Below are 17,339 nucleotides of genomic sequence, written 5' to 3' on the forward strand. Positions count from 1 at the left end.
TCTCAGAAGTGTGAGCAGAGTGAGTAATAGAGAGTCGGTTATCATTCCACCTCCTTTATCTGCTGGAAGTTTGATTTGTGTTTTTGCTTTGACTCTCTTTGAGAAGTTGCTCTCAATATCATAACTCAAACATTTCAGGGTAGGGTTTTTTCACTGGCTATATGGTGCTTAATCACTGGTGGTGTTTTACAGGCATCAGGTGATAGTGTGGGGAATTTTCCCTTCCATAAAGCAATTGGCAGGAAACAAAATAAGTTGAGACCTTCAGATGTTTGCAAATGGGACAGAGATAGAAATAGAGACAGGAGTCAACGTGCTTTGCTAGAAGGTGGCCAGGAAAAATGTGATTTGGTTTGGTTCCAGGTGTATATCCCTTTGTACTTTGACACCATCAGACAGTCATCCACCTCTGCATCTGTCAGAGTTATGTATGTGATGAGTGGCCACCTCAAAATCTGTTTGCAAACATATTTATAGAAAAAAGTTTAAGTCAGAAGGCATTTAATTATATACTTCCACTCAAACATAGCACAAGCAGTACCCAGATTGCTTTGGTGAGATGCATTAATTACCAGTTGTCAAAAGAAAATGTTCTGAAACTTAAATTAAAGCTGGCCTTTCTGGTCGAGAATGAAGTGAAATGTCCTTTAGTGTGAAAGTAGAGTGAGCAGTCTTTAAAAAGTTTCTCTTGGCCTGTCTTGGTGTTTAATCTCTCCAAAGTCCATTGCTGAAGCCCCTGGCACTGCTGCCTCGGCTTTGCCTCACTGAGGAAACCCAAAGATTTTCTTGCTGAACCTCTGCAAGGCAGCACAAACAGCTGTTGAGTCTCTCTGCTTGCCTCATTTACTCGCTCCAGCTGATTTGCATGAGGTCTGGAGACCTTGGTGGAAAATAATTGCTTGTCTAATCGGCCCAGAGCTCTTGGAAGCCAGATTGCCAAGGAAGCAAATCCGGTGTGTTGTAATTGCTTACAGCGAGATGTTTGGTGCTGCCGAGGCTGGCTTGCCTAAGGGCTGGGATTTTTGTTCTTAGAAAACTTACTTTATTCCTGTCTCTTCAGCTTACAGGGTGAGATTTAATGAGGCATCACTGCTTGTCCTTTCCTCAGTTTCCCTGTCTGTCAAGTGGTGGGAACGCTCTTGTCGTTTTTTATGGTGCTTGGAGGTTTCACTGAGGAGAGTCCCTCGTCTGAGTGTGCACCAGATTTCTGTGAATTTTTCTGATATCAACAGACCAAAGCACCAGGGAATCAGTGTGTCACCTTCCTGAGGAAAACATCTGTGCCACCAGAATTAAATCAGTGATGTGGAGAGCGTGGCTGGCACAGTGTGTGCAGCTGCCTCCTTTCTGGGACACCGATAATCCATGCTCAGCTTCCATCCCCATGCGCGTCGTGACTTATCTCTGGCACACAAAATTAGAAAGGGGTAGAGAGCAGACAAAACTTTCCAGTATGGAATTGCTGCCTATAGATGCAATAGTATTTCAAGTGGCTCCAAGAGCATTTTCTAGGAAGGCTGGCTGACCTTCCTGACCTGCCTTTTTAATTCATCAGAGGCGCTAGAATCCAGCGTGAAGAGTGAATGGGTAACAGGAAATAATTAATGCTCACACCCATTTCTCTAATCACACCTCCATCAATGGGAATCATTGGCAGATTGACTAGATATGGTACCAGCTGTCCTTATTCCTCTCCCTGGGTGGTCCTGTGCCACCTGGCAAACTGTAGGATGGTGGGCTTGCTTTTCCACAACAAACAGTGCTGCAGGAGGCCAGAAAGGGATGTAACTTCCCTGGGGCTTTTGCCATCTCTGGAATACTGTGAATCACTTTTCAGATCCCACCCTTGCCCATACTTTGCACCTTGCCTGCCAGCTCAAGGAAACAAAAGCATCTGCTCGGCACAGGACAATGTGATAGGAAGCAGCAGCCCTGCCATGGCTGCCAGCAAAGCCAGCTCTTCACAGGACAGGATGTGATATCTTTGTGCTGATTCTGGCATGTTAAAGCCCTTCCTTTGGTTTTTCTTAATCCAGGAAGTTTACAAAATGCCTTGTGTGTTTGGGGCTGAAAACCCCGCAAGTTGATTAAAGCTGGCCAAGGAAGCAATCCTTTACTTTCCAGCTCTAGAGATCCCAAGGCTGGCAGGGGGACAGGGAGGAGGAGTGTGGTAAACTCTCTGAGGATGAAGGATAATGGAGCTCTTTGGCTGAGCCCTGCAGAAAGGGTTGTCGTAGAAACTTCTTCTCTTTAAGTATTGAGATAATCCAGTAGTCCAGGTGATTTTTTTTTTTTTAACTGTGGAAACTTTGGCTCTTAAGAAGTCTCTGAATTACTGGCTGCAGTAAGTGGGAACTGCTACATTTTGGAGAGGGAAAAAGCTGAGGTGAAGCATCTTTCATTTCAGACTAAGACATGTGGAAGCTTCATAACTCAAATACTTGCTGAGCTCTTCCAAGCTGTGGGCAGGAGGTGCAGGGAGCCCTTTGCTTGTTGACTGACAGTTCTCAGCAATTCCCACTGTATTATTAGCTGGAACTTGCTGGAACTGAGCAGTGCTGTCGGGATTTTGCGCTGGTGTTGACGTGGGGAGATCCTGTCATGGCAATCCTGGCAGAACACGCACCTGATGGATGACTTGGCCTTCCTCAGTGCCCTATCTCCATAAATAATTTCTATTTAGGGAGGCTCGTGCCAGCCACTCCCGTGCTGGGAACAATGTCCATGGGCAGGAAGCAGCTTCAGGTGCTTGTGGCTGGTGATACTTGGTGATTTCCCTGGCACTGCTGAGTGCCTCAGTTTTCCCACCCCCAGTTAAAAATTCATTCCCAGAGCCTTGACTCATTCTCCATATGCTGGAATGCAGTTCAAGAAGGAAGGAGGAGCAGAGCAGGGATTGCAGTGTCCTGTGTAAGCCGCTCCATGCGGGGCTGTCTCTGTCCCATACACAGAGGGGCTGCACAGCCCTTCAGCCTTGCTCTTCCACCAGCTATAAAAATCATTTGGAAACCAGGTACTCTCACTGGGCAGCCTTTCCTTTCTTCTCATTCTCTTTTTGGTATTTCTGGATGTTGCTCTGTGTCCAAGCTTTCCTTATTTCTGGGAGTCTGTGAAATAACATGGATCCTGGCACCCCTGGTGAATCAGGGAGGTCAAGGGGATTAACCAACCTTCCTAGAAAAGGTTCTTGTAGTTGATCCTGCTGAATATTTGCTCCTTGCAGTGTTGCCTAAAGTCAGCTTCCTGGCTGTGGGAGAGGTGGAAGAGTAAAGGCTTCTCTTCTTGCTGATCTGTGCCACCCACCTGGCAGCCCTGCACTCTCCTTTGTGGGAATGCAGATTAATTTTTCCGTGTAATGATTGAAAAACCAGCCCCTTGCAGGAGCTGTTGCTGCTGGCTGGTACTCAGGGGATGCTGTTGGCTCTCTGCATGCCAGGAGTAGTGCTGAGAAACCAGTGCAGCAGTGCTGACAGAAAATCATCTCACTTGTCTTTGAAATGCTTGATGTTTTAGGAACTTGTGACACTTGTCTCTTCTTAATAAGACTTAAAATCGCTGTCATGCACTAAATTTAATTCTCCTTTATTTTTCCTCAGCTTCACCAGGGAAGCTGTTCCAAGTGTTTTCTAGGAAAAAAATACAGTTGTTTGATTTTTCAGGTGGCAGTTCTTAGCTGCTTTTGGGTGGGGTTGGTACACAGCCATAGGTGGGCACGTGCTGCTCTAAATCAGAATTAAATCTCATTCCAAGGGAGTATACTTTTCCCTGGGTAGTATTTCTGCACTGAGTAATAAGCTGGTGTAAAAGAAATGGCAAATTTCTGGTTTGGAGCACGTGGTAGAATGAGATGTTGAACCACAGGATGGGGTCCATTTCTAACTAGGTTGACTTGTCTGTCAAAGGAACAAAGAGTAATGAAACACTGCTTATTTCTGTTAAAAAAAAATAAAACCAGAATTTAGCAGGAGAGAACATGGAAACACAGGAACAGGTGAGCACACAGAGCAAAGAGCAGCTGACTAAGAGATGACAAAACTCCCATCTCTGAGTAGGTGGGAGTGACAGTGACGACACTCTCGGTGACGTGTCAGGTTTCTCGGTGGACATTTGCTCTGGCTGGACAGCCAGGAACTTGCATGTGATTTTGAACTATTTTTGTGCATTCACCTTGCCCTCTTGCCCGCAGGGGATCTCCAGCAGCACCTGCAGGCCATGTTCATCCTGCTCCGCCCAGAAGACAACATCAGACTGGTAGGTTGGCTTTCTGCTTATCTCCTGTGAACCAATGCAAAGGTTAAGCACCACTTGACAAACACACCTGTGTAACTCAGGGAAGCAGTGGTGTGTGTGTTTCATCAGCAGGTTTGGGGAGCCTTTGCAACCACAAAGGTAGGAAAGGAGCTGGTTGTGAAGGGCCTGCTTTGGTTGTTCAGTGAGAGAAATTGTTTGGCTAGAAGGTTGTCTTTGAACCAAGTACTGAGTTTCTGTGCTCCCAAAAAGTATTGTAACAATTGCCAGAGAGGATGGGTAAATTATCTTGGTGGCCTGTTTAAATCAAGAGTAGGTGACTTATGTCTGACCAGTGTGAGTGAGCATCTGCCCTTCTGAGAGTGGATTTGTGTTCCTCGCTCTGCTGTCCTTGTGGCATCCCAGAAGGCCATGGCGGAACAGGTGGGAGCATGCAGGACCCCCATGTAGCCACGTACTGAACCTTGGCCTTCTGCTTTCCTGGGCTGTTGCCTCCTGTAATGATGTAAAATGAGGCATTGCTGTTCATGGCATTGATGCACAGTCCTGAAGAGCTCCAGAAGCCAAATGTGAGCAGTGAGGAATTTGCCTGGGACACGTTGAAGTGCTCTACAAGGCCAGGCATGACTGCAGTGAGTCTGCCCCTTTCAGCACTCAGTAGCCTGAAGTTTGTTTCCTGTGTTTTCTTGGTGCATCTTAGCAACCTCTGCCCAAAGAAGGACTGCCAGCATCCCAAGTGTTATTCCAACACCTCTGGTTTGCTGAATCCTCCTGAGCTGTGCTGGAGATGGGCTGATTGGATGAGTATAGCTTGGAAACAGCCAAGGTTACTATGGAATGCTTTAACTTCCCAAATGACCACGGAAAATAATTTGCCATAAGCAAGCCAAAGGACATACTCCCCTGGATTTTGCCAGGCACACCTTGCTGTCACTAAAATTTCAGTGAAAGTGATGGGCATGGGGGTTCTCAATGCTTTTCAGAATTTGAGCCAGGGTTAGAACATTGGAAACTATTGAACAGGGCATTGTTCAGCAGTATCACTGGCTACATTGTGTGATTTGGGACAAATTAGCCTTAACAGCTGAATAAGGACTTTGTGGGCTGAGACATAAACCCTTTTGTCCAGAGCTACATTTGGAATGCTGAAATCTTGCATGAGGTTAAGTTCGATAGTCTACTTGAATTTAATTGATTCTTGACGAACGAAGGGTGTGCAGGGCTGCAATGGACTCTCTCATAAAACAGCAAATACAAATGAGATTTGAAATATAAACACTACTGAGAGAAATGCATTCCCTTCATTTTCTTGGCTGCTGTCATTTGGAGGGCTGGCTTCACAGCTCAGGGGCCAGCAGAGGAATCTAATCCTCTAAAAACCTACACTTAAAATTTGGAACAACTCTTGTTTCTTGGAGCTGTTGGCAGAGGTTTTTAGCCTTCCGTGAGAGCAGGATTAGAGCCGTGGTAAGATCAGTAGGAAGGAGGAAAAGGAGTTAAGAATGCAAAGTGATTGAATATGTTCCTGTAGCTTAGCAGAGCTGGGAACTTGGAAGTTGGACACACAACTTTTTTTTTTTTGTCTTTAAATCATTTATCTCCATGAGAAATGTGTTCTTGTATGAAACACCTACTGTTGTGGAGCGTGAAAGGTCAGTATGAACTTCTTGGAATGTGCTGTTCATAAGGGCTGGTGAAATATCACATCATGCTTCTGATGATACAAGAATGCAGCAGAAGATAAAGTTGGCTCGTGTTCAGGTGAGCCTAAAACTTAAGAAGAATGTGGCTGGCCCTATTTTGACCAGACTACAAATAACCTTCCCAAACTCAGGAGAAAGCTCTGTATAGATGAGCTGGTTGAGAAAGAACTTTTCATCTCATCACAGTCCCTGAAGCCAGGCCATCCTCCCTACAATAACAAGGATTTCAAATATCATCATTTAAAAGGCATCAGAGCACTTTGTGTGCTCCTTCTGAGAGGTGAGCATGTGAACTAGCACTTCATGGAAAGGTTAGAGCTTCATTTGTGGTTTGATAGGCACTCTGGGGCTCTAATAGCAGCTTTAGAAGTTGGCTAGTTTACAATGTCAATTCTGCTGTTTTAATACTCCCATTAAATTTAGCAAAACACATTGTCTGCCCGATCATGGTTCTTAGTGCTTTGTGCTAAGGGTGTAAGTGTTGAATCCAGAGATTCACACTGAGCCATGCCCTGTTTCTCTTAACTGACCTCTGAAAATCCCACCCTACCAGTGTGTAGCTATGTGACCTTTGCTCACTGTTTGTCTTGCCCTGTTCTGAAGGGTCTTGCATCAACACTTCCCATTACTGCCAGCCAAATTGGTTTAGCAAAGTAAGATAGATTTTGTTAATCCTCTTGCTGCTGGACTGTCCTGAAGAGAAGCAGAACAGAAACTCCTGTGTGGATGCCCCAGACATGGGGCAGCTGTGTCTGTCTGCTCCCATTTTAGACAAGTCTGTGCTGATTATTGAGGTTTGGTTCCTAATGTAGATAATTACATTAACCACCAAGATCTTGGTGATTACTTGCTCTTCTAGGTTGAAGAGCACCTTTCTGTATTCCCACAAGTGGTTAGTTCTAGAAACAACCATCTTTGGGAGAATTTGCACCTTGAAGGATTGACCACTTTGATCCTCCGTGTTTCCAAAGGAATCCCAGTGACTCAAGAAGCAAGAAGGAAAATAAGGCTGGTTTTAGCATGACTTATCCTAAGGAGATGGGGTGGGGCACAGTCTCTGGCTGTACAGAGCACAGCTGTCTGCTGGCATCAGCATTTGGGTAGTTTCTGTTGGTCTTTGGTCCAACTGGGCAAGTCTGGAGGACTCTGACAGCACTGTCTCCTGCCTGCACTTGCTATTCCACCCCATCACCAGAGCTGCTGCTCCCTGCAATGCCACGCTCAGCATTCCCTGCACAGAGCACTCTGCTGGGATGGTGAGCTCTGTTCAGCTGCCAGGCACTGGTTTAACCTTTGTTGTAGACTCCACCATGTGTTGGGGTCAAGATTTCCCTGCTGGTGGTGGACAGGAGAGCTCTGAGATCAGAGGGGGCTTCCTCTAAGCTGGGAGATGCTGCTCTGACATCAAGGCCAAGTTGTGAACAACTAAAGGAGCACATTAGGAAAAGCAGCCTGCTCCTGGGAGATCTCACACAATAGTTTATTTCTTAGCTTTTTAATGATGATTGTTTTAACTGAGGTCTCTGAGCCATGACCTCCTATAAGGGTCCCCAAGAGGCATCTATGCCTTGGCTTGGGAGTTTGAGGAATTTGGGTTCAATTTGTGGAGGATGTCAAACACCACTTCAGACTTCAGCCACTGGCTTGCAGGAAATTCAGGACCCACGTCCTGGTGCAGCAGACAGAGATCTGTCCACAGTGCAAGGCTGGGCTAGGAAGGCTCCTTCTCCCCCTGTTTGCTCTCTGCAGGCCCTGCTCAAAGTTCAAGCAGCAGTTTAACAATATGGTAAACACTGAGGCCAGACAGAGTCTTGGGGTTGGATTGGGCCATCCAAAGTTAAGGTTTAGTGTGCAAAATTAAGACACTTCCTTTCTAGGGATGGCCTAGTTTCTCTGCTTGGGATCCTGTGACTAAAATAGCTGCAAACAGCTCGGAACGGAGTCCAAAAAGTGTTGCAAGTAAAGGCTGCTTGCTGCAAGTGTTGATAAGCAAAACTTTCAGTGCTGGGCTCCCTTCCCCAGCCTCCTCATGAACCAGCAGTCTGTCTGCAAGACTTCCTGAAGTCCCTTCAGTTCTCACTTCCTTGTGGCTTCTGGAGGAGCAGCTCACCTCAGTGCAGCCTTCCAGGAGCTTCAGCATTAGTCTAACATTCACAATTTAAGTTCCACTTTTCTCTGAATGCTCTCAGTCGTATTTGATTTGGGGGATTTTGGGCTGAGCACCAGTCCTCCTAGAGCTCTTTTGGCACTGGGGTACAAGTGAACGTGGCAGGAGCAACGAGGCACAATGACTTTCACCTTTCCTGGGCAATCTGAACAGTGAAGGATACAGCTTAGTCATAGGGATATCTTTTCCTGCCAGGTGTAAGGCAGTATGATTGCCAGAAGAATTCAAAGGGCCAGCAGGAAACCATGTATGATTTAGGTCCTGGTTGTCTGTCCAGCTGCCTGGGAAACTGGTGGAAGGAGACTCATTGGAGCTGTTGTAGCACACAGAAGTTTAAAGGAAAGGAAAGTTTAAAGGAAAGCTCTGGTTCTTGGGACAAAGCCTTCTAAAGGTGAAGGTTCAACACCCATCTGTCTACTGATGGCCCACAAAGCTCACTGGGCTGGGACCAGTCAGAGAGCTGTAGGTTGTTCAAAGTCAGCCTTAGTGGGGCAGAGCAGGGCCTGCAGCCAGGTGTGCAGAGGGCACCAGGAAGGTGCCAGCTGTTGAGGAGGGCACTGTGTGGGAGTAAAGCACTTTTTAGCCAGATGAGGAGTGTGGGACATCCCTACCAGTCCAGGCTGCATCACTGCTTCTGCGCCTCACTCAGCATGAAAAAGTGCCCTGTGAAGATCATAATGTGTGTTTTGCTGACTGCCCTGCTCATCTCTTCCCCTTCTTTTCTTCAGGCTGTAAGACTGGAAAGTACCTACCAGAACCGCACTAGATACATGGTGGTGGTGTCCACCAATGGCAGACAAGACACGGAGGAGAGCATCGTCCTAGGAATGGATTTCTCTTCCAATGACAGGTACTCAGAGTGCCCAGGTGGGGAAGTCCTTGTGCTCACCTCCACACAAGTTACCTGTAGAAATCACTGTCTGGTGTCCTGTGTTTTCTGGGGACAGGCTGCTTCAGCTTTTCTAGCCTAACATTTTTCTTGAGATTCAGAATTGCCTTTTTTTATTTCTTGAGCGGAGGTGGTAAATGTGAAGGCAACAGTGCAGGTCAGCATTTCCCTCATTCCTCCAAGCATCAGGCTTCTGTGAGGATGTTCAGTGCCTCTGAATGGTAAGGTCCCCAAGCCCTGCATCTGCACACCAGGGACAGGGACAGTCTTCATGCAAAGAAAGAAAAAGCTGCAATTAGAGGAGCTGGACCTCAGCATTCAGGAGAACAGGTGATAAATACGAGAGGGACTGTCAGGCAGTCCCTTGCCAAGGTCATGGCACAAAGGCCTGATGGCAGAGTCAGGGTTGGTGATGGCAGATCTTGCACACCATGTGCTGTCCCCAGGCAGCAGTGTATCATCAGGGTTTAGTGCTTCTGCTTCATTCATTTAAATTCCTGCTGACCTTTCCACAAGACTGCAGAATGTGGCTGGGAAGCAGCTTTTGCTGCTGGAGGGGCTGTATGCCAGGTGACAGCAACTCAGTAGCTTCAAGGGCAGAAACTTCACATTTAGAAGGGAACAGTGGGCACTTTGAAGAGGGCATGGAGGCACATGACTCTTTAAAAAGAGTTTTAAGTAAATATTGGCCTTTATTGGAAGACAATCAGCTGGATATTCAATTTTGGAAGGCTTCATACTCGTGCTTACTTCCAGCACAGCTGCTACAGGAATGAGTCTTGCTATTGACTAGTTGGAATAAATGACTTCCAGGTAGTTAGTAGGATCACTAGAAACTATTTTTTAACTATTTGGCTAAGAAGTTGCCTTCCAAATATTGCCTGCTAGTCACAGCAGCCACCATGCTTGGTTTGGATGCTGAGCTTGGGTGATGCCTGCTAAAATGGGGGACCAGCTTGATGCTGCCCCTGGCTCCTGTCTCTGCACATGTGTGCAGAGCTGTGATTTAAAGATGCTCTTGCCTGGGGGCAAGAATAATTTGTCCTTGCACAGGTTGCTGTGAGCTTGGAATTCACTGCTGGCTGTGATGTACCAGCGCAGTCACCTTTGATAACTGAGAGCTCACTGGTATTCAGTCTCTAATAACACAGCAGGGTCGTTTTAGCTTTCTGCTGGAGTTCCTGGGCTTCTGGATGGTCACTGTGATCTGCCCTCCCCGAGCCCACTCGGTATTTATAACTCCATGTAGACTTGTTGCTATGGTCTCTGATAAGCGCTCACTGAACAGTATCACTAAAAATACCCCAGCCACCTTGGGAAGCCTTTTAAAAACACATCTTTCCATGAGCTCATCTCATGTTGTCAACAGAAATAGCTGCATGCTGTCTCCCGGTGCTGGGCACCAGGCATGTGCATTTCCAGGGCTCCCTGTCTGACCCTCCAAAGCCTGGTCTCTCCCTGTTCCCACTCTTCTCTGAGGCTGGAGACTGACAGGTGTGCTGGAACTGCTGGAAATCTGGGAGCAAAAGAGCAGGAGGCAGTTGAAATCAGTTCTTCAAGATGCTGCTTTGATTATGAGATTCAGCTCTTTTCATTTAACAACACAGAGGAGGTTGTGTTGGGTTCCCCCGCCCCTGCCTTTTTCCCATCACTTGATTTCTGCTTTTAGCTTGGCTTTTTGCTCAGCCTTACAGAAATCTTGAGGGACTATGAGGGCAAAGAGAGCAAAGCAGCTGAGGGAGGAATGGGATTGCCAGGGATTGTATGGGGCATGGCTGTTGTGCTCATTCTTGAGGGCAAAGAAGGGTCAGGAGTCAGCCACAGGTGATGGGCTGAGATTGCCAACTTGCCATGCTGCCAGTCATCCTGCTATTGCACTGCCCTGCTCCCAGTCCCCAGCAGCTGTGCCTGGGGGACAAACAAGAAAATAAAGCTGTGGATTGCAAAATCAGAGCTAGAACCAAACCTCTTGAGCCTGAGAGGGATTAATCTGTAAAGAAAGCCTTGAGCTGACCAAAGACTGTGAGCCCCCTCTGACCTTCTGCACAAAGTTCAGTGTTTTTGGATCCTGTTTGCTCTTCTCTTGGGTGTGTTAACCCTTCAAGCTTGCTTGAAAGGACAGTGCTGTGCCCTGAATCTGGTTAGTGATCCTTGCCAGGCCCCTGTAGAACAACACTGGTGCTGTTTGTCTCTGAAGCAACAATGGGATTTTTCTTTTTCCTAATGAATACAAAAATATGCAACTATTGCCATGAAATTAGAATAATAACATGGTGCTGTAGTAGATAGACTGACTTTCTCTTTCTCACTGCAGTAGCACTTGTACGATGGGCTTGGTGCTGCCTCTCTGGAGTGACACCTTGATCCACCTGGATGGGGATGGGTGAGTGCCTTTTGTGTGTTCTGTGTTAATACAACTTAGAACAAGGTGCATGGGGAAGGATTGCAGTGCTTGCACAGCCCTGACAGGCCCAGCAGCCCTCCTCTGTTGACCTGTATCAGGTTAGCAGGCTCAAAGGCCCTCAATCACAGTGGTTGTGGCAGGGAACAGCAGTAATTGACTTATCTGTGAATAAACACGCACTGAGACAGTGGCTTATGTGTGTGTTTAAGCTGGAGTAAAGGAGCTTTTACTGGAGAGTGAGTGTGTAGTGAAAGCTCCTTAAAGGGATCCTATTATGTGTTCCTCCATCATGCTTGCAGCAGGCAGCACTCAGCCCAACATAAAGCAAAAATGATGTTTCTCTGCCAAATAGACACCTGACTTGCAGACTCCTGTTTGTGCCAGTTACTCAGGCTGTCCAGTGCAGTGCATGGAATGACTTTTCTTTCCTTGGTAGCTGCCCCAGGATCTCTTTAGCTGGACTCTGTTGCTCCCAGCTGTGGCACTGAATTTGTGTTGCCAAGGTAAACAGCACAGCCCAGCACTGTCCCACTGTCTTAGTTTCGTTCCCAAACAGCAGCTGCTTAAAGAAGTTATCTTAGAGCTTTTAGTGTGCTATTTTCATCTGTTTGCTAGCTGAACTCAGCAGTGTATGCTTAGGGCTAGACCTTTGCTGTTCTAATGTGCTAAGACTATCAGTTATTAACTAAAAAGTGACTTTTGGGAGACATTTTTACTTTGTCTTTTTTCTTCTCACCAGAGGCTTCAGCGTGTCAACAGATAACAGGGTGCACATATTCAAGCCCGTGTCTGTACAGGCAATGTGGTAAGTACTTACTACAAGCTGTCCCAGTGATCCTTTTTCCAGGTGTTTTAGCTGCTTAAGCTCTTAAAAACCAGATGCTGCTATAGGTTACTGTGATCTTGACACCTGCTTGAGCAGCCAGAAGTTTCCTTCAGAGACAGGGAAGGAAGTTTGGTACCAAAGGAAAGAAGAGATGTAAGTGCTGGTGTAGAGCAGCTTTGTTTCAGCTGAGGGCAGGAAGGAATAGGGTAATTTTCCTTGCAAAGGGCTGCAGCTCTGAGCCCAGAGTCACATTGCTTTGAGTATATGTTTGAAATATTTTGAGATATGTTCATTGTGATAGAGGAAAGAGAAGCTGCTTGCATTTTTCTTTCCTTTTAGGGTGGTTCATGTAGTGATCATGAAAATATTTCTGGCTCGAGCTTCTTTGCATTGCAAAAATACATCGCCTGTCAGCGATGCTGCTGTCACCCCAGTGATTTTGACCTGGATCCTTCTGATCCCAGTCAAAGATTTAAAATAAGCTAAAAATAGGAGAGGGGGATTTGTTTCCCAGCAGCAGCTGAAGCAACTTCTGCCATCCCTCGTGCAGTGAGAGAGGGCAGACACCTCAACATCTCAGTGCAGTCCTGAGCCCTTGGTTGTGCATGTCTGACTCCTGGGTATCCCTGCCCTCACATGGGACAGCTGATGGCACAGTAGGAGCTGTCAGCACCCTGTCTTGGACACAAACTCTGTGCATCTTATTTAGGGCTTGGGTATTTGGAGCAGATTTTGGAACCAGAGACACGGGTCTGAATTGTGGGCACCTTCACTGCTATCCAGCCTTGTTTTGGCATACTCCAGTTAAGACATGCAAGCTCTGGCAGCGTGTGGGAATCCACAGCTTTGCAGGACAGCCTGGTGCACAATGCCAGGGGTTTGTACCAACTGATGGGACATGAGCAGCATCCTGGATTTGACTGCTGCTTAGTGCTTGATACCAGCCTGAGGAAGAAATGATAAACTGACAAATGTTGTTCCCTTGCTAGGTCTGCTCTGCAGAGTTTGCATAAGGCTTGTGAAGTGGCAAGGAGCAACAACTACTATCCAGGGAGCCTCTTCCTCACGTGGGTCAGTTACTATGAGAGCCACATCAACTCTGACCAGTCATCAGTCAACGAGTGGAATGCCATGCAGGACGTGCAGTCCCACCGGCCCGACTCGCCCGCCCTCTTCACAGATGTGTAAGTTGGGCTGGCTCTGCTGAGCTATCCCCAAACGAGGAGAGAGTTTCCACAAGAGATTGCTCTTAATTAGGTATTAATTAGGAAAGGCTTCCTGTTCCATGTAAAAAGTGTACTCATGGTTAGGTAAACACCAGCACTGGAAGTTTAGCCCTCCTGGGCTTCTCTTGCATCTCCTCTGTTTTCAGTTTAGTTGTTTACCTTGGGTTTTGCTTGCAGACCTTTGCTTCTGCAAGGTAAGTGCCGTGTTACTGGTGAGAGAGGTGTGGTGTACCTCAGCCTTGTCTCTGCTGGTTTTGTCCTCTTGTTCCACGCCTGGAAGGAACAGGTTTCCCTGGACTTTGCTCTTACACTGGCACGTGTCTGAGCACATGTTTAGGCTAACATGGTCTTTTTATCCTTACTCAGTTAATTTTGCTGTAAAGTGAAGTGTTTATGTATGGACTTCAGGTAAATGGGTAGACAATTTGGAAAGGCAAAATTTATAGGCTGTATCAGCATTCAAGGTTTACCACCCCTGTCATTAGTAACTGCTGGTGGTACTGATACCATATAACCTGAAAGTTAGTATGTGACCAGATGGGGTGCCAAGTGTGAGGGTTTTCACTTGCCCATTTTATAATTACTTCACTGGCCCCAGCTGCTTTCCCAGAATAATAGTGCCTTTGGTTGATTTATGCTCCCAGATATTTCCTGTTGCTGGAGTCTAGTGAGTGAATAATGATGCTGAGCAGTTGTTCAGCTGTGAACAAGTCTTCACACTTGATTGTTTTTTAATGTACAAGGCGGGTGGCTGAAAAGTTTTGGCAGGCTGACAGATGAATATTTTCTTGTAGCTTTTCATATATAATTTTTATCTAACCCACCCTTTCCCTGGTGACACCTTGAAATTGAATGATTTCCTTGGGTCACTTAAACAGCACTCTCTTAATGGAATCCTGAAATAATGCATGAGATTAAAAGAACCAGGAACTTGCATGATTTTTGTTTGTGAGCCCCTTGTACCGTCCATGCCCTCCCCATCCTGGCAGCCTTCCAGAGAAAGGGAAAGGTGGTGGGACATGGCACTGCTGGGTCCCCTCTAGAGATGCTGGGTGAGCCAGCTCTATGCTGCTGCTCTGCTGCAGCTTCCCCTGGTGTTACTCAGGCTATTTTTGCAGCTGGTGATAAGGCCCCTGGCAGCAGAGGCGGGAGGAATGCAGAGGCTTAGCTGCCCTCAGCTCTCCATGTAAGGAGTTTTGGAGCTGTTACCTTTCCAAGAAAGGTAGGGAGAGGCTTAGATATTGCTCCAGAGGGTATAATGCAGCCTTCCCAATTTAAATTTTACCAAATACCAGGGGTTCTCTGGATGACTACAATGGATTAGGAGCATTCAGTTGATGGCTTTCATATACAACTGTGAATCTAAACTGGGCTTTACTGTCACCTGAATTCCCTCCAGAGGACATGCCTGGAGGGAAGTAGTGTGAGAGTCTGAGACTCTACAGAGTATGCAGTCTATACCTATTTTAAAAGTGTCATGAATGCAGTTTGTTTTCCCTCCCAGTGACTCTGTTGCTTTCTTCTGACAGCCCAACTGAGCGGGAACGCACGGAACGGCTGATTAAGACCAAATTAAGGGAGATCATGATGCAGAAAGATTTGGAGAACATCACCTCAAAAGAGGTGAGTGGTGAGGGTGCAGCACTGGAAATGCTTTGGTGCAAACTAAAGAGCTCTGTGCTTCATGCCATGAAGAAAGGCCAGAACAAAAGATTCACATGACTCCTTGTGTCCCTCGTACCCATGCAGATCCGCACGGAGCTGGAGATGCAGATGGTGTGCAACCTGCGGGAGTTCAAGGAATTCATTGACAATGAAATGATAGTGATCCTTGGGCAGATGGACAGCCCCACACAGATATTCGACCATGTCTTTTTGGTGAGTCTAACAGTGAACACAAAAGTAAACACTCCAAACACTTCACTATGGGTTGGTTGGCACAGGAGCTTCTGGAGGAAGTAAAAGGAATTCTGAAGGAAATGTTGGTTGATCCTGGGATCAATTACTCTTAAACAAGACAGTGATGAACAAGAGCAGCTTGGCTTTTTGGCTGTACTAAAAAATGAAGGAAAGGTTGGTTGATCCTGGGATCAATTACTCTTAAACAAGACAGTGATGAACAAGAGCAGCTTGGCTTTTTGGCTGTACTAAACTTTGCCACGTGGCACCAAGCCATAGACCCTGTACCTAGTGGATGGAAGGGACAAGGTCTTAATTCTAACAGTTTCTCAGAGCTGTTTCCATTGATCTAAAACAAGTTTTGTGGCTTTAACTGCCCAGGGTACCCACATGCCAAGTTCTTGTGTTTGGGGAAGACATAACCTAGCAAAAAGGGAGGGGAGCTGGGGAGTGACACTCTTTTAACATGGAAAGCTCTGAGTTTGTGTGATCCAGGAAGAACAGAGTAAAGTAATGAAGAATCTGGAGATAAGTCACTTAAGGAAACATAAACATTTTGCTGTTTAATGTTTTGCTTGCTTAGTTGCTGCTGGGGCCTGTCTTAATTACTGCAGCTCCTTCTGGTGAGTCAGCGCTCCGCTGGATTTCCCAGCCCTGGAGCCATGGACACAGGTTTGGTTGGGCTGTCTAGCCTGTGAGCTTGGCTCAACTTTAAACAAAGCCATTCCTCTTGGACCAGCTGGTCTTTCCAAGTGGAGAGGGCCTCTCCCAGTCTCCAGCTCAGAAGGGATGGTCTCTCTTAATGTGAGCACTCCTGGGATATCATGTTGGGGTAGAGCCAGGAAACTTGTAAGCACCTAAGATGTAATGGATTTTTTTTGCAGACTATGTGTTATAAGGAGAGAGAGGGACCTGTTACAGGCTTATGGTGCTGGCCAAAAGCTGTTACAGGCAGTTGGATGCACTGCAGGGCTTGGAGTCTTGGCTCTGAGTGCATTTAATGGGGAGAAAACTTTTCAAACAAGGCTTGCAGGCAGCACCAAGAAGAGCTGTGGTTAATGTGTGGAATAAAAGTGTTTGCAGAGCAGCTGCTGTGGTGAGGAGCACCAGCTTCACCCAGGAGCATGTGCTGCAAGGCAGGGTTGTGTTGTGAGGGCTCAGAAAGGCAAGGAGCTGTTTCCTTCCAGGTGGAGGCAAGAGCCCTGTGGGATCCCATTTAAGGAGTGCTAAAAGAACTAAGCAGGAAATAAGAGAACTGATGATGTTGGTACTTGTGGATCAAAGGACAGGAGAAAAGGCTTTCACCCCTGCAGCATTGTTCTCCCTACCTGTGGAAACTGATGGTTCCCAGGCCTGAATTAAATTGTTTTTCCTTGACTGAAAGAGACATTAAACTGAGTCTGGGCCTTGGTAAATTAAATCAATCATCTTCATCTGGATCATCTTTCCACTTGGGAGCCATTTTAGGGCAGGGAAACAGAGAGCTTGCGCACCTTAAATTTTGAAGGAAGCCTTTGAGTGGTTTTGTCCTCAGTCAGGTTTGTGTTTGAGCAGGAAGCAAGCAGCTGTGTGTGCTGCAGAGGAGAGGGCTACCCAGCCAGGGTTAGTAAAATATCTTCATTTCTCTGCTCACACAGGCTTTGAACGTGGGGAGAAGAGGTGTAACCCAAGTGAGCTTAGGTGTTGCTGCCTTTGATGATCGAGATGGGTGTTTTGTGTATAAACAGCACCTGGATGGCTCTTAAATGCAGGCAGCTTCTCCTCTGTGGGGCAGAACTGGCAGCAGCCTCCAGGGAAAGGGTGGGGTGGTCCTGTCTTGCTGAGATTGATTTGTCAGCAGTTTGCAGGAAGTGCCAACACAGTGCTGGGCTCTTGTTGGCAGAGCTGCTTCTTGTTTCAGAAGGGATCTGGTTAATGGGGTGAGAGAAGGTGCTGAGCATCAGCCCTGGTTACCACTTGTGTATCCCTGTGCTCAAA

At 46.7% G+C, this 17,339-nt stretch overlaps 1 protein-coding gene across 3 annotated transcripts in view; it reads left to right on the forward strand.

The window, feature by feature from the left end:
• SSH2 (slingshot protein phosphatase 2) overlaps positions 1-17,339 on the forward strand; it is an 89,802-nt gene that overhangs the window by 57,862 nt on the left and 14,601 nt on the right. For all 3 annotated transcript variants that reach the window (XM_005493502.4, XM_074556794.1, XM_074556793.1), the window contains 7 exons: positions 4,187-4,251; positions 8,847-8,968; positions 11,322-11,390; positions 12,151-12,216; positions 13,227-13,421; positions 14,993-15,086; positions 15,213-15,341. In XM_005493502.4, coding sequence (XP_005493559.2) covers positions 4,187-4,251; positions 8,847-8,968; positions 11,322-11,390; positions 12,151-12,216; positions 13,227-13,421; positions 14,993-15,086; positions 15,213-15,341 — 740 coding nt within the window. The remainder of the gene's footprint in view (positions 1-4,186; positions 4,252-8,846; positions 8,969-11,321; positions 11,391-12,150; positions 12,217-13,226; positions 13,422-14,992; positions 15,087-15,212; positions 15,342-17,339) is intronic.

Source organism: Zonotrichia albicollis, chromosome 22 (genome assembly GCF_047830755.1).
Source record: "Zonotrichia albicollis isolate bZonAlb1 chromosome 22, bZonAlb1.hap1, whole genome shotgun sequence".
NCBI lineage: Eukaryota > Metazoa > Chordata > Aves > Passeriformes > Passerellidae > Zonotrichia > Zonotrichia albicollis.